The 22,069-nt window shown below is 43.6% G+C and overlaps 1 protein-coding gene across 1 annotated transcript in view; it reads right to left on the bottom strand.

Annotated features, from left to right (window-relative positions):
* Positions 1-11,878: 11,878 nt before the first annotated feature.
* stx1b (syntaxin 1B) overlaps positions 11,879-22,069 on the bottom strand; it is a 75,420-nt gene continuing 65,229 nt past the window's right edge. Inside the window, exons 8-10 of the mRNA XM_049561144.1 lie at positions 17,268-17,405; positions 17,066-17,176; positions 11,879-16,972 (exon numbers count right to left, since the gene is read on the bottom strand). Coding sequence (XP_049417101.1) covers positions 16,892-16,972; positions 17,066-17,176; positions 17,268-17,405 — 330 coding nt within the window. The 3' untranslated portion in view covers positions 11,879-16,891. The remainder of the gene's footprint in view (positions 16,973-17,065; positions 17,177-17,267; positions 17,406-22,069) is intronic.

Raw genomic sequence — 22,069 nt, 5'->3', positions numbered from 1 at the left:
AATCTAATTTAAAACTGCTGGCTAAAGCTAAAAGTAGATTCAGTAAGATTGTTATTCACGTTGGCGGCAATGACACCCGGTTACGCCAATCGGAGGTCATTAAAATTAATATTGCCTCAGTGTGTGAATATGCAGAAACGATGTCGGGGTCCAGGTGGTGTCCAACAAACGATGTGGGTTTTGTTAATAATTGGCAAGCTTTCTGGGGAAAACCTGGTCTTATTAGGAGAGACGGCATTCATCCCACTTTGGATGGAGCTGCTCTCATATCCAGAAACTTGGCAAAGTTTATTAGTAATTTAAATCCCTGACAACCCAGAGTTGAGATCAGGACTCAGAGTCGCAGTCCTATACGCCTCTCTGAGCTTCTAGTTCAGTTACCCAGCCATAGTTTTCATAGTTTTATACAAACGATGTCTGTCCCCTGACCACCTAAATTATTTAAATCTAAAATTAAACAAAGAGGAGTTGTGCATAACAACCTCATTCATTCATTCATTCATTCATCTTCTAACCGCTTCATCCTCTTGAGGGTCGCGGGGGGGCTGGAGCCTATCCCAGCTGACATCGGGCGAGAGGCGGGGTTCACCCTGGACAGGTTGCCAGACTATCGCAGGGCTGACACATAGAGACAAACAACCATTCACACTCACATTCACACCTACGGACAATTTAGAGTTACCAATTAACCTGCATGTCTTTGGACTGTGGGAGGAAGCTGGAGAGCCCGGAGAGAACCCACGCTGACACAGGGAGAACATGCAAACTCCGCACAGAAGGGCTCTGTGAGGCGAGAGTGCTAACCACCACACCACCGTGCTGCCCCCATAACAACCTCATAAAAATTAAAACCTCTTCTGTGACAGAAAGACATAACAGGAGAATTAAATGCGGACTGTTAAATATCAGGTCTCTATCGTCTAAAGCAGTGTTAGTAAACGAATTAATATCAGATAATCATATTAACTTACTCAGTCTCACTGAAACCTGGCTGTGTCCAGATGAATATGTCAGTCTAAATGAGTCCACTCCTCCCAGTCATAATAATACCCACATTCCTCAAGGCAGCGGCCGAGGAGGGGGAGTTGCAGCCATTTTTAACTCTAGCCTGTTAATCAGCCCTAAACCTAAACTAGATTATAATTCATTTGAAAGCCTCGTTCTTAGTCTTTTACATCCGACCTGGAAAACCTTGCAGCCACTTTTATTTGTTATAGTGTACCGTGCTCCTGGCCCGTATTCTGAATTTGTATCTGAATTCTCAGAGTTTTTATCCAGTTTAGTTCTTAAATCAGATAAAGTTATTATTGTAGGCGATTTTAACATTCATGTGTTGATAATTTATCAGATAGTGCTGTCGCAAAATTTAAGGAAATGATTACTCCGTCGTTAAATTCAATACCAAGTCCTTCAGTAACAGAGGTTTCCTGTACCGACTTTCACCTCTCCCGAATTGAACATTTTGTCGATAGCGCCGTAGGCTCACTGCGAACAACACTTGACTCTGTAGCTCCTCTTAAAAAGAAGTTAACAAAGCAAAGAAAGTTCGCTCCTTGGTATAACTCTCAAACCTGTAAGTTAAAACAAATATCGCGAAAGTTTAAAAGGAATTGGCGATTAACCAAACTGGAAGAATCTCGTTTAATCTGGACAGACAGTCTCAAAACTTATAAGAGGGGCCTCCGCAATGCCAGAGCAAACTATTACTCAGCATTAATAGAAGACAATAAGAACAACCCCAGGTTTCTTTTCAGCACTGTAGCCAGGCTGACTGAGAGTCAGAGCTCTATTGAGCCTTGTATTCCTTTAGCCCTTAGCAGTAATGATTTTATGAGCTTTTTTAATGACAAAATTCTAACTATTAGAGGCAAAATTCATGACCTCCTGTCCTCAGATAGTACCTATCTAACCTCAAACACAGCTGTAAAACCTAATATATATTTAGATTGCTTCTCCCCAATTTCTCTTCAAGAATTGACCGCATTGATTTCTTCATCTAAATCATCAACGTGTCTCTTAGACCCCATCCCAACTAGGCTACTTAAGGAGGTCTTTCCTTTAGTTAACACTCATATATTAGATATGATCAATATATCCTTATTAACAGGCTATGTACCACAGTCTTTTAAGGTAGCTGTAATTAAACCTCTACTAAAAAAGCCCACTCTGGATCCAGAGGTGTTAGCCAACTATAGACCAATATCTAATCTTCCCTTTATGTCAAAGATCCTTGAGAAAGTAGTCGCAGACCAGCTGTGTGATTTTCTCCATGATAATAATTTATTTGAGGAATTTCAGTCAGGATTTAGAGTGCATCATAGCACTGAGACAGCTCTAGTTAAAATTACAAATGACCTTCTGATTGCTTCAGACAAAGGACTCGTCTCTGTACTTGTTTTATTAGATCTTAGTGCCGCGTTTGACACAATTGACCATCAAATTCTACTGCAGAAACTGGATCACTTAATTGGCCTAAAAGGTTCAGCACTGAGCTGGTTTAAATCTTATTTATCTGATCGTTTTCAGTTTGTTGATGTTCATAATGAATCATCCTCACGTACCAAAGTCGGTTTTGGAGTTCCGCAAGGTTGTGTGCTCGGACCAATCCTATTTACTCTCTATATTTCCATTGTTATGCGGATGATACTCAGTTGTATTTATCGATGAAGCCAGAAGAAAGTAATCAATTAACTAAACTCCATAACTGCCTTAAAGACATAAAAACTTGGATGAGCACCAATTTCCTGATGTTAAATTCAGACAAAACTGAAGTTATTGTTCTTGGCCCCAAACAACTCAGAGACTCTTTATCTGATGACATAGTTTCTCTAGATGGCATTGCTCTGGCCTCTAGCACTACCGTAAGAAACCTCGGAGTAATATTTGATCAAGATTTGTCTTTTAATTCTCATTTAAAACAAACCTCACGGACTGCATTTTTTCATCTGCGTAATATTGTGAAAATTAGGCCTATCCTGACCCGAAAAGATGCAGAAAAATTGGTCCACGCTTTTGTTACCTCAAGGCTGGATTACTGTAACTCTCTATTATCAGGTAGCTCTAGTAAGTCCTTAAAAACTCTGCAGCTAATTCAGATTGCAGCAGCACGTGTACTAACAGGAACTAAGAAACGAGATCATATTTCTCCCGTTTTAGCTTCTCTGCACTGGCTCCCTGTAAAATCCAGAATTGAATTTAAAATCCTACTGTTAACTTATAAAGCTCTAAATGGTCAAGCTCCGTCATATCTTAGAGAGCTCATAGTGCCATATTATCCCACCACACCACCCTATACTCGTGGTCCCTAAAGTCTCCAAAAGTAGATCAGGAGCCAGAGCCTTCAGCTATCAGGCTCCTCTCCTGTGGAATCATCTTCCTGTTACGGTCCGGGAGGCAGACACCGTCTCCACATTTAAGACTAGACTTAAGACTTTCCTCTTTGATAAAGCTTATAGTTAGGGCTGGCTCAGGCTTGCCCTGTACCAGCCCCTAGTTAGGCTGACTTAGGCCTAGTCTGCCGGAGGACCCCCCTATAATACACCGGGCCCCTTCTCTCCTTCTCTCTCTCTCTCTCTCTCTCTCGTATCCTATTACTGCATCTTGCTAACTCGGCCATTCTGGATGTCACTAACTCGGCTTCTTCTCCGGAGCCTTTGTGCTCCACTGTCTCTCAGATTAACTCATATCACAGCGGTGCCTGGACAGCGTGACGTGTGTGGTTGTGCTGCTGCCGTGGTCCTGCCAGATGCCTCCTGCTGCTGCTGCTGCCATCATTAGTCATTAGTCATACTTCTACTGTTATTATACACATATGACTATTGTCACACATGTATACTGCCAGATATTAATACATACTTTCAACATATTGTACCACAGTAGCCAGAACTATAACTATAATATTATTACTTTCAATAATGTTGTTGTAAGCTACTGTCATTACCTGCATCTCTCTCTCTCTCTCTCTCTCTCTCTCTCTCTCTCTCTCTCTCTCTCTGTCTCATTGTGTCATGTGGATTACTGTTAATTTGTTATGCTGATCTGTTCTGTACGACATCTATTGCACGTCTGTCCGTCCTGGAAGAGGGATCCCTCCTCAGTTGCTCTTCCTGAGGTTTCTACCGTTTTTTCCCCGTTAAAGGGTTTTTTGGGGAGTTTTTCCTGATCAGCTGTGAGGGTCATAAGGACAGAGGGATGTCATATGCTGTAAAGCCCTGTGAGGCAAATTGTGATTTGTGATATTGGGCTTTATAAATAAAATTGATTGATTGATGAAGGAATGATTTGTTTCCTTGTTTGGTCATCTGCACAACTCAATCCTGGAGGGATAATTCACACACACATTAGCTAATAATAAGAATAGGAATAAAATAATAATGGATGAGATTCACTCTGAGATGCTGAAGGCTCTGGGCACTGTTGGGCTGTCTTGGCTGACACGCCTGTTCAGTGTCGCGTGGAGGTCGGGTACAGTGTCTGCAGAGTGGCAGACCAGGGTGGTGGTCCCCATCTTCAAAAAAAGGGGACCAGAGGGTGTGCTCCAACTATTGGAGTATCACACTGCTCAGCCTCCCGGGTAAAGTTTACTCCAGGGTGCTGGAAAGGAGGCTCTGACCGATTGTCTAACCTCAGATTCAGGAGGAGCAATGCGGATTCCGTCCTGGTCGTGGAACAGTGGACCAACTCTTTACCCTTGCAAGGCTGCTGAAGGGGTCGTGGGATTTTGCCCATCCAGTGTACATGTGCTTTGTGGACCTGGAGAAGGCTTATGACCGCGTCCCTCGGGGGGTCTTGTGGGGGGTGCTACGGGAGTATGGGGTTCCAGGCTTGCTGTTAGGGGCCATTCGGTCCCTGTATGACCAAAGTCAGAGCTGTGTCCGCATTCTTGGTATGAAGTCGACCATGTTCTCGGTGGGTGTTGGCCTCCGCCAAGGTTGTCCCTTGTCACCAATCCTGTTTGTGATCTTCATGGACAGGATCTCAAGGTGCAGCCGGGGGGAGGAAGGGGTCCGGTTTGGGGACCTCAGAATTGCATCCCTGCTTTTCGCAGATGATGTAGTTCTGTTGGCTCCATCACACCGTGACCTCCAGCATGACCTGGAGCGTTTTGCAGCCGAGTGTGAAGCAGTGGGGATGACAGTCAACACCTCCAAGTCTGAGGTCATGGTCTTCTGTCGGAAACTGGTGGATTGCCCTCTCCGGGTTGGGAGAGAGTTACTGCCTCGAGAGGGAGTTCAAGTATCTCAGGGTCTTGTTCACAGTGAGGGTAGAATGGAGCGTGAGATGGATCGGTGGGTCGGTGCGGCTTCTGCAGTGATGCGGGCGCTGCGCCAGTCCTTCGTGGTTCAGAGGGAGCTGAGCCAGAAAGCAAAACTTTCAATTTACTGGTCCATCTGCGTCCCAACCCTCACCTATGGTCATGAGCTCTGGGTAGTGACTGAAAGAATGAGGTCACAGATACAAGCGTCTGAAATGAGTTTCCTCTGTAGGGTGTCTGGGCTCAGCCTTAGAGATAGGGGGAGGAGTCAGACATCTGGAGGGAGCTCGGAGTAGAGCCGCTGCTCCTTCATGTTGAGGTGGTTCAACATCTGATCAGGATCCTCCTGGTCCCACTGGTAGGAGGCCCCGGGGCAGACCCAGAACACACTGGAGGGATTATAGATCTCATCTGGCCTGGGAACACCTCGAGGTCCTCCAGGAGGAGCTGGAAAGTGTTGGGGAGTGCTGGGGAGAGGGACGTCTGGGGTGCTTTGCTTGGCCTGCTGCCCCCGCGACCCGGCCCCAGAAAAGTGGATGAAAATGGATGGATGGATAAAATAATAATTACCATTTGTCAAAATGTTTCACCGACAGCAGCAAATTAAAAAAGAACAATAATAGAACTAAAGCAAGTTGAGAACTTCAGTTTGTTCAGAAGCCAGTTATGTTCCAATTACACAAAAAATATTATAAAGTTGGATTTCTACTCTGAATGCACTCTGAAACTATTAAGAAAAAATCAGGATACTTTATTGTCTAACAGTAAAAATGAAAATAAAAGGTCCGAACAGACCTTTTTTAAAATAAAAAAACGTAAGAGATTAATGAATGAAGTGATGACTGCGTATCTAGTTTGCATCATATTTGTCATCACTACTCAAAATATCCTCAGCTACTGAATTATCTGTTAAGACTGTTGAAAATCTATGGAGATGAAAATTCTGTGAATATAATCAACCGAATACATGAACTGACTGTATCATTACAGCATCAAGCTCCAGTGGACTGATATTAAAAAAGATCCTGTTATTACAGCTGTAAATCTGTCATGTGATATTCTGACATGTATCACTAACACTTTAAACAGGTAAACAGGGGGCGGGGCTTGACTACAGTCCATGTTAGATGATGTAGAACACTGTGATTGGCACATAAACATCCAGTCAAATGGAGAGCTGCAGAGTGAAGGTTTCTTCCTGTGTTTTTATAAATGAATCCTGTTTCTACGTCGTCTCAGAGTTCAGGACAAAACGAGTATTTGATATTATAGAGAATAATTTCCCTTTATTCAAACTCTAGTTTCATTTTGAAAGTTTTTTTTCCCATCATAACATTAATTTTGTTTGCGGCCTCAGATCTGGACTTGATGAGCTCAAACAGCACAATTCATTCTGTATAGTGAGCCGGTGACTGTTGAAAAATAACTCCTGACAGGGGAATGGAACCCCGACACACAGCGGGCAACATTTCTAATTTTCTCAGTTCTCATTCTGAAGTCGTGACATATCGCTGTTTTGGCAGCCTCACTGTGACCTCGTCACATGTCCACGTTTGGTCATGGACTTTCCACGTCCACATATGACGTCCAAGGTACCCTGGGTGTGTTGGTTGTTGACGTTCTGGGACGCTGTGTCAACTTCAACCTGTTACATGCATTGTCTGTCAGAGGGGCGAGTTCACAGCGCTCTAGCAAAAACGCCAGGCGCCTAGAGCGCAGAAACACGAGGTGCGTAGCAACACAAACACACAGCGAGCAAAAAGCTTCAAACTCATTAAACACTGTTAAAAATTCGCCTCCAGCTGCTGAAACACTTCCTGTGTGATTAAGGCTTCGATAAGGAAACAGATGAAAGAGACAGGAAACAGGAAGTACACTGAACAATCCTTTTCTTTATTCATTTTTTGTTATCATTTCAATATGTCTGTCAGGGTTTGTTTTTTTTTTAAGTTTTTATTTTAAATTAAAATTTTGACACACTTATAAAAGACAGCATCTGCATAGAGTTGTCATCTTAAAGATCCATGAAGGGGGCAGAGGGGAGAGAGCGAGAGAGACAGAGAGAGAGAGAGAGAGAGAGAGAGAGAGAGAGAAGGGGGAGGAGTAAAGGTGGGGGTGGGGGGGGCAGATGGGTAAAGAAGGGGGGAGGGGGAATACTGGCACGTCACATGAACTAAACAGAACAGCCAACAGCAGTACGAGAGAGGAGGGGGGAGGAGGGGGGGTCGGGAGGGGGGGTCGGGAGGGGGTATTTTTTCGGGGGGGTGGGGGGGGGGGGGGGGGGACAGATCGCTTTTACATTACGCTACGCACACATACACACACAAAAAAAACGGGACACAAGTTGCATTTCCGGTCAAAGTTGCGTGTGAGCACGACGGCCCTGTCCTCTTTTTGTTTTTTTTAAATTTTCGAACTATTTCTGGTCTCTCATCTGCCGTTTCCCCGAGACAAACTGTTTCAAATTTGTGCATTTGTGGGGGTTTTTGTCACGGGTGACTCCCGAAGGTCTCGCAGTGATGGCGTCTACAACGGGTGATTTTGCTGATGGAGTTCCTGCAGGAGGTCGCAGCGCGGTGGCCGGGCCTGAACGCCTCTGCATGATAAAGAAAGCCCTTGTTTCTCTGTATATTGCACGCTTTGTTACGGTAGGCCTGTGTGAGGCTAGAGACCAGGCCCCAAGTTAGGTGGCGACTCTGGAGAACCGTGTTCCTCAAACCCATCGAAGGCATGAGGCGGAATGAATCCAGAATCAGTTATCATGTCTCTTCGACACAGATCGGAGCTACCTCCTGGAGTCTGACGGGTAAAAACCCAACGACGTGCAGATAGCTCAGATCTGTGTGACCTTCCTGCGATCTCTTGCACTTCGACACCTTTGAGAAACTGAAGCTGAGACCTCCTCCAGGAACGAGGAGAGGACTAAATGACGTAGAAGGAAGACTGTGGAGGTTTGAGGTTACGTCAGGAGGGCCAAGGGGACACAGAAACACTTTATGTGGTTTTTCGGCACTTCTTCTGAAAGCATCTTAAGACTTACGAGATCACATCAGTCTTAAGATGCTCCAAGAAGACGACTCAGGTGTTTCTGTTGACGGGTTCAGATTGTGGTTTGGTTGCTGTTTGCGTGAAGATCAGTGAGAAATCAGGTCTTCGATGAAGATGAAGTCTTCGTAGCAGCTGATGGTCGTGTGATTTTTCTGACAGAACTCGATCCATGCAGTGAATCCTGACGGAGGGATCGTTTGATGGGGATAAGCAACACGGCACGTCTTTGTCACTGAGTCTGCTGCTGTCTCAGGGCTGCTTATGCCAATCAAACAGGCTGACATTTACATGGACTACTTGGGCACTTGCATCTCGGGATCTGGCTATTATCTGGTCTGGGTGCAGGCTAAACTCGGGGGGGACACGGCTGTAAAGAGACCAAGTTTTAGGTTTGTATTTTGGCTCGCTAGCCGTGGCTGAGAGACATCGAGTCAGACAGGGAGAGACAGAGAGAGTTCGGAAACCCGCTAAGTGATCAGGGGGCATGGCCTAGAAAGCCCTGGAGGCGGGGTTAATTTTCCAAATATGGAGGGAAGCACTTTCATCAGAGGAGCCAGTGGGTGGAGCCTCTGGAACTGGGGTGATGGGCGGAGGTGTGGTTGTGTTTACAAAAACCCGTCGACACACACGACCTCTTCACTTCCTGTCTAAATGGATTTTGCCCTTTTTTTTAGAGGGAAACAAAGAGACCTGAAAAAAAGGTACGACAGCACATTGACAGAAAACACCATCGTACGTTTTCTTTGTGTCAGCAGGCTGGTGTAAAGACTGTCTGAACTGGCGGACGAGGACACTGGAAGCTATGTGTCTCCGTCTCTCTGCTGTCGTCTCTCAGCCACATAGAAAGAATAAAAGGGCTGCTGAGATTGGGGGTGGGGGGGGGGGGGGGGTGGCGATGGTGGTGGTGGTGGGGGGGGGTGAAGGGGTGGAGGTGAAGGTGGAGGGGAGGACAGGCAATGTTCGCAGGGGGGAAACGAAAGTGGCAAAAAAGGACAGAGATCGAACTACTGGTCAACTTTGACGGGAATAGATATCTCAGTAGATTTATACATAGACATGCAAGTCATTTTTTTCTCTCTTTGAAGTTATTTACAATAATTACATAACACAAAGAATCCAGTTTCAGTTTGACAAAATTGCGAGCATTCAATATTCAATATTACTACTATTATTTATGATAACATAACTCCTTTTGTACTTCTTTAAATCATTGCTATTATAGAATCGTCATCACCTCCCTTTTTTAAAGTTTAGATGTTTGATCACTTTGTGTGTGAAGCCGTTCGTTCCCTCTGGGTTTTTGCAAATGTTTTACTGCATTTTTATTTGTCATTTATGGTAATAATAATAATAATAACAATAATAATAATGATCATTACAATGTTATTTAAGTGTCTTTCCTACTTGCTATGGCAGAGACCATGTGGGCGTGGTCTATTTTCATGCCCCTCCCCCAGACTCCTCCCACCCACCCACTAGGGAAAAAAACACTGATTCAAACTGAAATACTGTCTCGTAGGATGGAGCGAGCAGAAGGACATGTGGGTGGAGCATTAAAGAAATTGTCATCAGAAACAACAATTAGTATCAAGTCGCGGCTGTGAGCAGGTCGAAGCCACGACGAACACATCAACAAACGTTTTCATTTCATCCTCCAGAGCAGGGCACTGAACAGGTTTTGGTTTTTGAAAATTGTTTCAGGAAGACAAAAATCATCAGAGAAGAGTTTAATCGTCCGACAACGGAGGAACAAAGAAAAGAAAGCACGACTAACTGGAATCCTCACAGTCTTGTGACTCGGTGTCTGCTAGGTACAAACTTGGAAGACAGACACGCGTCTGCAGACGATGTGCTGCTGATTGAAACTGAAAAATTCAATTGCAGAAATAACTGCAGAGCGCATCGAGCCTACACACGTTAAAATGACCTCAGACTTCAGGAAGTCATTTTTCAACATGTGTGAAACAATACTCTGAGTTACTTCCACAGGCAGGCTAACGGCTAACGGCTAGCGGCTAACAGCTAATGGTAAGTCAATCTTTGGAGTCGTGGTGTCGCACCCAAACTCTCTCTGGATGATTTTTTCCTGCTTCCTGTACCCCGCTCTGACAACAACTGTACACGGCCAATAGAAACGGTGATGGCTGCAGAGCCATGTACACATAGGTATAGAAATGTTGATGTAAGGTTTATATATATATTCTTGCCTATATATGTGACTTTAGTTGACAAGGCTGCAGTCCTCGCTCACACACAGGAAACTGCTGCCTGGAGGTTTACGGGGGTTCGTTAGTGAGCGCTGTAGATGATGTCTGTCAGCCTCTGATTGTTTCCTAGTCACAGTGAAAGATTTGTTACCTCCACTGCACATGCTCAGCAGGAATTCAGAAATTATTCAACATTATTTGCAAATTATATTTAGGTGGTGCAAATCTGCTGGCAAGGGTTCAGAGAATCACTGCCAATGATTCCCACATAGATAGAAAAGTGCCAATCGGAGATTTGTTGGTGGATTACCAGACAATGTGTGTTCATGGGGCCCATGTGAGTGTCCACGGGTTTGATATTAGCTTAATGCAAAATTCCCACATGGGGAGGTTTACCCACGTGGGTCATGCTGGAGCTACGTGGGTACCAAGATGGGCATCTTATCTGGGACCCACCAATGTAGGCGTTTATGGAACCTGTGGACAGTCCCATGTGGACACCACGTACAAATGTTGCCATCATCTTCCGGGAAGAGTTGTTGTAAAACCACTCTCAGCTAAAACAACTCTGACACCAGTTGGCCATCTTTTCCTTCAAATCTCCAAGTTAGACCTTTTTTTTTTTTTTGTCGACGACATGGTGCAGAGGAGGTGACGAGTCCCACAGCAGAGTTCAGTTGATGAGGAATTACTACGAAGCATCATTAGCTAGTGCTGCTTCATCGTAATTTACCTGACGCTAGTTTTTGTGCACAGCTAAAATTATGGGGGACTGTGGCGAGGAGTTGTAAGAGAAGAGGCGAGCTGGTCAGTTGGCTGACTTGCTAATGAACCCTTCAGACCTGCAGGGCAGCAGTGTTCCTGTGGTGAGAACACAGACTGAAAAAACAAGCTGTACAGAAAATGACACCAAAATAACAAGAAAAACAGCGATTAATAAATAGAATAAGAAAGCACCACCATTGTCTCCATATATGCCTCAAGTGGAGGAGAAGCGTGGATGCAAATTTTTCACAGATGATTATGCGTCATATTTTTCACTAATCAGATCACAAACTAACGTCTACGGGTGAAAAGAAAAGGAAAGGGGGTGTGGAGGCAGACATCATTGTTGTGGCGTGAGATAACTGTTGGGTAGCTTTGTTGGTTTGATTGGCAGACAGACCAACATGCAGTGAGGGCTGGTGGCGGGCAGGGGGGGGGCTTATGCTTTCAAAGTTACGGTAGCATTTGATGTTTTTTTTATTCTAGTTTTTTCACCATTTGTGACGAACGTCTCACTGTAAACTTGACTCGCGTTGTGCTCTTTGATATTAGCGGCGAACGTTTTGAGAACACATGAGGGGAGGGCAATAAACGCTTTGGTTTGAATTTTAATAAATAGAATAATAACAGTGATCATGGCGTCCATAAATATGTCTGATCTCTTTTCTCTTCCCATCTGTCACAATTTTCAAAAAAACAAAGTGGAATTCTTCAAACGGCTGCAACCCGTGGACCTGCGATCGGATGCTTCGCACATTAAAACAAACTCGTGCTGCTCCGAACAAACACACACACAAACATTCACACATTAATGCACCAATCTTGTTTCACTGAAGAGGAAGGGAGGCATGCTGCACACACACAAGGCCAAGTGGAGGGGCGACGGGAGGTTAGCCTACAGGTCGAAGGGTGTCAGACCGATTATTAACACAAAAACACAACACAAATGCAGCCGTGGAAGCAAACAGCACAGAGATCAGATGGTGACAGTGGTGTGTAACCCAGCAAGAGGTTTGGAGGTCCATGTCAGGGGTTGGGGAGGGGACAGGATGTCTGAAGTTGTGGCAGCGTATTTTGACATTTAAATATCAACCTGCTCCTCGAACAAAACACCTTAAAAATACAACTACTGTTCCGACAATGTTACAAATGAACACGTGCGGACATGTAACGCCAACATGTGTTCAACTTTTAGATTAAAAAAAGGATTGAGAATGCAGATTGAGCAGGAACAAGTTAGCTAACGTGCTAACCAAAGACAGGTCCGATGAGCGGTAAAGTGCACGATATGGAGGGCAGGTTGGGGGTGGGGTACAAAAAACACCATCATGCAAACTCCACAACGCTTTTGCATGCCTTTTTTATTATTATCATCATTATTATTATTATTATCATTATTACACACAACGGGATGGGCCACCGGGGAGGGGAAGGGGCAGACTCCAAATCCTCAATGTCATCTTTTTGTACAACCAAACAACTACAACACAAACAGGAAGAGGGAAGACAAAAGGACAGGGAACAGAATACTCGGACAAACCTCCTATCTTTCACCAAGATGTTAAATTAAACACAACCTTCATGGTTTTGTGACGTTTGTCTGTGTTTTCTTTCCCGGGAGGATGGCGGCAGGGCCTGATGGATGACTGCCAGACAGTTTACAGAAAACACACACACACACACACACACACACACACACACACACACACACACGGCAAAGAAACATCAGTGTTAACAAGCTGGCTGGTGCTACGACGGCATCCTTACAATGCTGATTTTTATCCACCACCAAACCATAGCAAGACTACCATGACGACCGTGACATCACCTTGACAACCATCGACCTTCGAAAACATGTAACTGAATTAAGTATTGTGTGGCTGACATTACGATGTAACTGGCAGGTGATGAACGAAGCACTGTGATTGGAGGAGGTTAAATGTATGTTAACAAACAAGTCCGTTTAGTTTCCTGGACTCGTCGATTGGCTCACAACATGCCTGGACTTTCCCAAATGAAGCAGAGCTCTTAAAGAATCCGAAGACGCATGGGAAATGTGAGTGAAACAAGTAGCTTGGGTTTCATTTACAAACATTATTTTATATTCGTGGACAGGTTCAGTCCATACTACAGCCAAAAAACAGAAAAACACCTACAAAGACAGAACGTAGCCATGAACGTTAACAACACAACAGCAGAGAAAAATTATTCTAGACCTACGAACGATTCATTCGAACAAACATCTATTGGATCTTGCTGCTTGGAGGGGTTGGGGGTGTTGGCGAAACTTTGGTGAACACACAAGTTAAGTTTTGGTTTTGGGAAGTCAAAGAATAAAATAAAAACTCCCACCTCCGCTCTTCTCCAAACCTGAAGCTAAAAATCTTCGTCCTTTATATTTTATCTAGTGAACATACAACATCACAGACATCTACAGCTAACAGCGCTAACTATCCCAAGAAAACACACATATTCAACAAAGCAGTGACGACTCCCTCGTGGATCGCCTACAAGTACCGTTAGCCACGACGAAGCAGCTAACATGGTCCTGTGTTGGACAGATACTGTGATGTCTTTAAACAACGTTAGCATCTTTTGAACTGATGATTCAATCAAGAGAATTTCACGTCCATCAAAGCTCTGAAGTCTTTACGAAACCACTCAGCTCACTTTGCAGCCTGTACACAATAAGCTAGCTAGCTAACACTTTTTTTGTTAAATAAAACTTAACAACATCAAACTGACTTTATTGCTTTGACACCAAGTGTAGTGTAGACTGATTTTACAGAGTTTAAGGTGGTGTTTGTAACCCTGACAGTGATTGTGATGTAACTGCAGGATTGTCCAGCGTAGGCCTCAACAGAGGAAGACGTATCTCTGTATCACAGAGCCTGAACACGGACAAACCTTCCTCCTTCACCCCCTCCGGCCTAAAGCCAGAGTCACAATACTGTGAAGTCATTTTCAACACATCCGTGTGTCCAGTATGGAGCAACACACACAGTTTTTTGTTACGTCTCAACATGGACCACGTCAACAGTAACAAAACAAAACATGCAAATGTAACACATGTGAGCGTTGCCCTGATCTGGATCAGCGTTGAGACATTAATCAGTGATGATTTTTTTTTCTAGCGTGAAAGTCCCGTCCTCTTGTGCAGACATACCGCTAACTGCTAATGCTAACGCTAGCCGATAATACATTTACTCTCTGTGTATTACAGGTTTGTAAGGGGACCAATAGAAAAGAAATTGATTTGCTTTTTCAAATTCAACTAGTTTGACAAAATAATCGTACTAACAAGCTACTGGCTAACCAGCCTTTTCCAAAACTGAATAGCAAGATTGTGAGATGTGATTAAATGATCTGGAGAAAGCGAGTGAGTGAACCTTGTGTCACGATTATTTTGTCAAATCACTATTTATGAGCTGAGGACTTTCACTCCTCCTTTCTTGAGTTTCATTCCTTCCCCAACGCTGATCTGGACACACGGAAAGTGTCTCGAACATTAAAAAAGACCAGATAACTTGTGATCATCTCCAACAAGCAGCTTCTACACGACCTACATGTAACACGAGCTAACGCTATAGCATGCTAAGCGACCCAGTCTAACACTAGCACTGGCTGATATGTAACGCAGGAGAGTGTGTATGCTGGGGGGGATTTTCCGGTGTGTCTGTGTGAAAAGTTAAAGGTATATCATGCAAGTGGCATGTTGTAAATGTACATGAATGTGTGTGTGTCACATGTTCCACCTTCCACGGAGGAAATCCACCAATAGGAAAAGCCTCTCCTGTTCAGTAGCACCTGTGTAACTCAGGTATTTAAATGATGTGAAGTCACATATCACAGTCCGCAGACACACTCAGGCAGGAGATGGAAGGATGCAGGGAGGAAACAGGCAAATGCATCAAACCATACAGACTAAACAGTAACCGCTAAATGATGTCAGGCCGATACGTCACGGGACACGTCACGCACGCACTAAAACAGCAGCACCACGGAACAACGAAGCAACAAACGTTCCCCATTAAAAAACAAAATAACGCAACGATATTACCACGACACTCAGGTAACCAGGGCACGCCAGCATCTTCAGAGGTCTCGACATTTTCTTTCCATCTCGTTTGTTGTCGAGCTTGTTTGTTAATAAAGTTTTCGTTTATTTTTCTTCTTTACTTTTTAATGTGTTCTCTTCATTTTTTAGAATCTTCCAGAAGAACAGTTGTGACAGCTTGGAGACGACACCCGGCCTCGACTACGACTTTTCGACAGCGATCAGTGCGATGAGCCTTTTGTTACGCTAATGTGAACCCCCGATCCTCATTGGCTATCTCGGGTGGGGGAGGCGGGACAAGTCGTCTTCCTCTTACCTAAACTGCATAGATTGACTGTCCGTCTCATCCCACCCTTCTTCGCATCCTCCTCCTCCTCCTCCTATCCCTGCTTCCTTCCCACCGTTCACCTGTCAGTCAAATGTCACGTTTTCAGATTAAATTCAGCAGGACACCAGAGCCCCTCCCTCCCCCTGCTCTTTGGTTGGATAGATGTGACAGGAAGGGGAGGCTGTTGTCGTGGAAACCTGCCACGTTGCAGTGACACCCCTGCCAGACACACATGTTTGATTGGTTGTGTTTTCTCAACCAATCAGGTGGCTGTGAAAAACAGTTCAGTGGGCAGCGTGTCACGCTCTTTCCAAGCGTTTTATAAATGGCGTTTGGCCAGGTTGGGCTTCGCCAGTCTATGCTAATTTAACAGGCTGACTGAGGTGAATGACAGGAGTGAGCAACCAATGACAGGTGGTCTAAAGAGGCAGCTGAGCCAATGGCGAGGTCGGTCCCTCCCTCCCAGAAACAAGGGGATAAAGTTGGTTCTACCAACGCCAGTGGGTGCTCGTCCTGCAGGACAGCATTCCAGAACCTCACCCTGTTCCCGTCTGCGCTCCAGAACAAGATTTTTCTTTCTCGTCCTCTAGTGGGACAAACCTTGACTGGAAAGCCGAGCACTTTTACGGAGAACGCGTTCTGTGACGTTCTCGAACGTGCTCGGCTCCAGAACCTCAACTGAAAAATTTAAACGTAAGAAACAAAGAAATAAAGTTCGGCTCTGGAGCGCTGGTCCTGTAGAACTCGCACCCAGCAGCAGTCACCATCACTGTCCTCGGAGACTCCCGAAAAACGAAAGAAACTGTTAAAAAATAAGAAAAAAAGGCAAAACAAACAAACAAACAAGTAAATGTCATATTATAAGTCATATTTTTTTACAGGTAGCTAACCCATGTGTTGCTTCATATGTTCAATACATTTACATGTACATCTGTAATAAATAGTAGGCTTATTTGTACCCTCTTTTTGTATATGTTATGTATTTAAGTCAGCTATAATGTGATGGCATTTTTATTGTGTTTTTTTTTTGTCTTTGTTTTTTGAACCCCACCCAACCCCGTGGTGTTTCCTCTTATCTGTGATTGGATTGTTATCTCTTCCTAGCTGATTGGTTATCTGTCTTGCATTTGTGTTTCAAGTTTTTGTGTTGTTGTCGTCGGTGTTTCTTTTCTCTGCTGGCGGTCAGACGGTCGGTCGGTGTCGGTCGTCACAGCGGCGGGTGGCAGAGCGTCTTAGAAGCCCAGCGTGCCGCCGATGGTCGACGCCAGGACCACGCCCAGGATGACGCAGCAGATGATGATCATGATCTTCTTCTGCAGGGTGACAGGAAGGAGACACGCAGGGTGCTTAACTCAAGTTTCCTCTTGTAAATGGACAGTTTTATATTTTTGGAATCAGCGTGTTACCTTGCGAGCCTGGCTCTGGTATTTGACGGCCTTCTTGGTGTCAGATACGGCTCGCTCCACGTAGTCGACGGAGTGTTCCACGTTATACTCAATTCTGTCAATCATCTCTCCCTAAAACAAACACGCATACGTCACAGAGTTTAACGTGTGATACCTGAACAGTCTCTGGCACGCTCGCCTTTCCTGCTCTGATGTCATGTACCTGGCTCTCAACCAGCATGGCCATGTCGACGAACATGTCGTGCAGCTCGCGGATGCTGTTTTCCAGCTTGATGATCTCGGTGTGTCGGGTCTCGATCTCGTTCAGAGCCTGCTTGGTCATCTGAGAGTCCATTTTGATCTGCGGGAGAGAGCGAGTTTGAACACAAACATTAATTTACTCAGACGGTTTTAAATTTATAGAAATAGCATCCGAAACTAATAAAAAAATATAATAATAATAATAATAATGAATAAAAAAAGGTGAACAAACTCTTCAAAGATAATTAAACCACTGCAAATTTGGGAACATGTTTGTTCAACTTGTTCAAACGTTAATCAGAACCAGGATTCTACAAATTAAAAGCCAACAAATAAAGGGAGGGATTACGCTTTAAGAGCTGCTGAAAAGCTTTTAATGTGAAAAGTGTTTGCAGGAAGTTTAAAGTTTCATTGACAGCAGCTTTAAAGAGACAGTGCTGATTTTTTTGAAGTGGGGTTGTTTGGGGCACTAATCCACAGACAGTATTATACACACTGCTGTTAATCTACAGCCAATCTCCAACACTAACAAGTTGAGACAGACATGTCTTTTATAGCTTTTATTTGTATTTTACCTTTACTCTTATGTTGATGTTTTATTGTCTCAACCTATTGTTGATTTTATTGATAATTTATGTTGTTTGTGCTATTCATTCATTTATTTATTTATATTTGGAGGAACTGTACAGCACTTTGGTCAACCAAGGTTGTTTTAAATGTGCTATAAAAAAAATTTGACTTGACTTGACTAACACACCGTACTGGTGTAAAACAGTTTGGTACTGTATGGAGCAATGCATTGTGGGCCACTGCGGTTGAAGCAACAGGACGGAGGCTTGCTGCTGTTTTAAATGACAGGACACTACAGTATGTTTTGGAAACTGGGTGTTGCACGGAGACTCAGGAGCGTAGTCAGAAGTTTGATGAAATGTTAGTTTTGCAATTCAAACATCAGGCTCGTGCTTTTTGTTTCACCATCAGTTTTATTTTAGAAAAATAGACGTAAAAGTTCGGTAAAAGTTCGGGGTCTCTGACAAGCTGAATTTAAAGAGTTTTAGTTTCCTGCCGTAGATCACATCTGTTTGGGCTCATTTCTCTGAGTCATCCATCAGGATGGCAGCAGTTTTCATGCTGACACTGTACTTTAAATAAATGTATTAATATCCATCTCTTCTAAGTTTCTATTGCCTTTTATCTTACTATATAATGATAAAACTCTGTGTGTGTGTGTGTGTGTGTGTGTGTGTGTGTGTGTGTTCCATGTTTTTCCCCTCACTGACTTGGTCAATCCATGTGAAATTTGGTACAGTGGTAGAGGGTCATGGGAGGATGCCAATGAAGCAATATTACATCAATTGGCCAAAGGGGGGCGCTATAGCAACCCATTGAAATGTCAAACTTTGAATGGGCATATCTCATGCCCCGTATGTGGTAGAGACATGAAACTTTGCACAGAGATGCCTCTCCTCATGAGGAACACATTTGCCTCAAGAACCCATAACTTCCGCTTATATAGATTTTCCACCATTTTGAATTTTTTGAAAAACACTTCAAATGGATCTCTTCCTAGGAAGTTTGAGCGATCTGCATGAAACTGGGTGAACATAATCTAGGGAGCAATATCTAAAGTTCCCTCTTGGCAAAAGTTGGAAAACTTCCTAAAACTCAGCTTCTATAAGGCAATGAATATTGCGGAGGGCGTGGCTCATCACATAAAGGTGTAGAACATCTCAAGGGTTTCACCCATCACCACGCAACTTTGTAGGCATATGACCACACATAATCTGAGGGGACCCCTCCATTATTGAGCCCATCAAACAAAATGGGGGCGCTAGAGAGCTCATTTCTTATCTAGGCCTAACCGCCATATGGATTTTTACTAAACTTGGTAGATATGTAGAACAGGACGCCTCAAGGTGACTGGAGAAATTTAACTCTAATTGGCAACTGGGTGGCGCTATAACAACAGAAAAATGCTTCAAAATGGCTAAAATGCGACCGATCGCTGTGGCTCCCCCTGTGGACCAATGTTGGTGTTGTTTCTAATGTTTGGTATGACTAAGTCATGGTATGGTATGCTGTACATAATCACGGAAACTGTCAGTGTGTCATTCTGTCAGTCAGTCATTCTGTCTGTCCCACGTTTTTCTACTCACTGACGTGGTCAATCTATGTGAAACTGCACATAGGCATTGAGGACTGGCATAGGTAGAAGGTGACAAAGCTGGGTACTGGTATAGTGCATAGTGCAGTTTTTCCTGATCAGCTGTGAGGGTCATAAGGACAGAGGGATGTCATATGCTGTAAAGCCCTGTGAGGCAAACTGTGATTTGTGATATTGGGCTTTATAAATAAAATTGAATTGAATTGAATAATTCATAGAAGTGCATATTTAAATCAGATGTCTGCAGAATAATACAGTTCTAATGTTGGATTGGGGAGTAATATTTCAGATCATCTCTAAACTGATAAATGAAGTTATTACAATATTGACTTTGCCTGTCGACAGTAAACTGATTGAACGTGACACCCTGAACACAACTGTTCTGTTCTGTTACTGTAAATCCAAGTATTCACAGAAATAATCTGTGTTTCGTTTTTACAGACTGTGAAAACATTAAACAGGATGAACACTGTAAATTGACAGCATATTGTTGGCGTCTGTGTTGCCAGCTCTTCACTGATACATCAGTTGACATGCCCCCGTTGGGAGAAGCTGTCTGGACTCCGACATGGAAGCTAATTAATGTGCTGCTGTGGGCGGAGTCAGCGACACACCTGACTTTAGCCACCTAAAAAAATCAGTCTCACTTTATGTGTCGTTATATTTAGAATATTTTCACTGCTTCACCTTATTAATGTCAGACAGTGATTAACTGGAAGACGAAGCTGTTATATCGCTGGTGATTTAAAATAGCTGAATATTTAAATACATTTAGAAAACATTTAGATATGTAAATAAATACACGACAAATCCAAATTTCAGTGAGAACAATCTGTTAAATTTGGTGTAAACTGTTTGACTAATGGAGAACGGGTCAGACTGTGAGTGTTTACCTCTCATTACTCCTTTTCAGACATTTAGATATTTAATAATGTTTATTTATGATGTTTATAACAATGTATTTATTGAGAGACTGCTTCAGGATTTTTTTTTCATGTTTGAAATAAAAAAATTCAGATCAAATTTAAGGTCATATGACACTAAAGTAATTTGAAATTTCTTGTTGCTGGCAGTGGTACCTGCACATGTACAAGCTTTTAATTTGAAGAGGTTGATGACAATGAGATCTTCAAAATAAAATCTTTGGGGTTCATAGAAGTACTGACTTGAACAGGCCTTCACACACCGAGGTCTTCGTCACAAGTATTTTTACACAAAACATGAAAATTACCAAATGAAGAAGCACCATAATTTGTTTTTGGAAAGAGGTCAATTTTTCTGAGCTTTTGCACCGTGACAGCTTCAACCAATCACGTTGCACCTGTACTTCTGAAGGTTATTAAACAGCAACACAGTGTAGTGCACTTTGTTCGCTACGTACGTCTGTGAGTACAATTCAATTAATTCAAATAAACAAATAAATAAAGTTTGTGCTCTAGAGAAAGGATCAGCACTCAGTGAATAACCTCCTAAGCCCAATGATAAGCTATTATGGCAAGGCTTAACTATACAGACCAGTGAGCAGTGATAACTAACATGTCTTTGGGGTCATGTCACCTCCTTTCACCGGTGTTTCGTCTAGTTGGTCCCACGACACCTCCAGGAGGCTAGACAGTGATCTCTGGCGTCCCAGAGACACTCCCCTAATGCCAGGTCTCACTGCTCCCCACACCAACCCAACAACCTCCTTTACCTTACTTACACATGGCTTTCTCAGCCCAAACAGCACTGCCACCTTCAACAAACCCAGGCACCGTACATGCGAGCTCCAGGTAGAGACAGTGCTGATACTACCTTTCCTAGCACATTCACCACACTCTATTTCACACGCTACATAGCATAACTACAATATAAGCTAAAGTTAAAGGAGATAAATAAACTCACAGGATCAGCAAACACACTCACCTTGCAGCATGGTCTCAAACAAAAGGGATTCAAATAGGCCACTCCCACACTTAAATAACCTTCCTCTTCCTGGACTTCCTCCTGAGAGGAAGTGGATCTCTCCACCTGATCTCAAGGAGTTATGTACCCTGCTTAGTAGTTCCCCAACTGACATTATTTCTCCTCATCCAAATCCACTGACTAGCTCTGGCTGCTTCATCTGACATTTCCCTCACTGTCTTCCTCAAACTCTGTCCCCGCACTCCGAGTTCCCCCAGGAGCGAGACAGCTGATCTTGCTATGAATCCCCTACACCCCACTTCCACTGGACAAATCCTAGTCTTCCATCCTCGCTGCTCAGCTTCTGCTCCTAAGTCTGCATATCTAAGCTTTTTTCTTTCATAGGCTTCTTCCACTGAGTCTTCCCAAGGAACTGTCAGCTCAATGAAATAAACTATCTGTTGACTCACTGACCACAACACTAAGTCAGGCCTCTGCCTGGTACAAACTATTTCCTGGGGAACAACAAGCTTTCCCCCTAAATCTACTTGCATTTCCCAATCACAAGCACCTTCTAGGCGGCCACACCCTTGCCTCCTTACTAACTTATCCCTTCTGTATTTCTCTCCCTCACGGACAAACTGAATTGCTAAACTCCTATGTAGTGCAATGCGTTCTTCTTGCATGGAGCACTAATTTCAACAGAGTAGTGTTGT

This window comes from Epinephelus fuscoguttatus, linkage group LG19 (genome assembly GCF_011397635.1).
Source record: "Epinephelus fuscoguttatus linkage group LG19, E.fuscoguttatus.final_Chr_v1".
Classification (NCBI taxonomy): domain Eukaryota; kingdom Metazoa; phylum Chordata; class Actinopteri; order Perciformes; family Serranidae; genus Epinephelus; species Epinephelus fuscoguttatus.
Note: the sequence above shows the minus strand (reverse complement) of the source record. Positions and strands in the feature narration are given on the sequence as shown.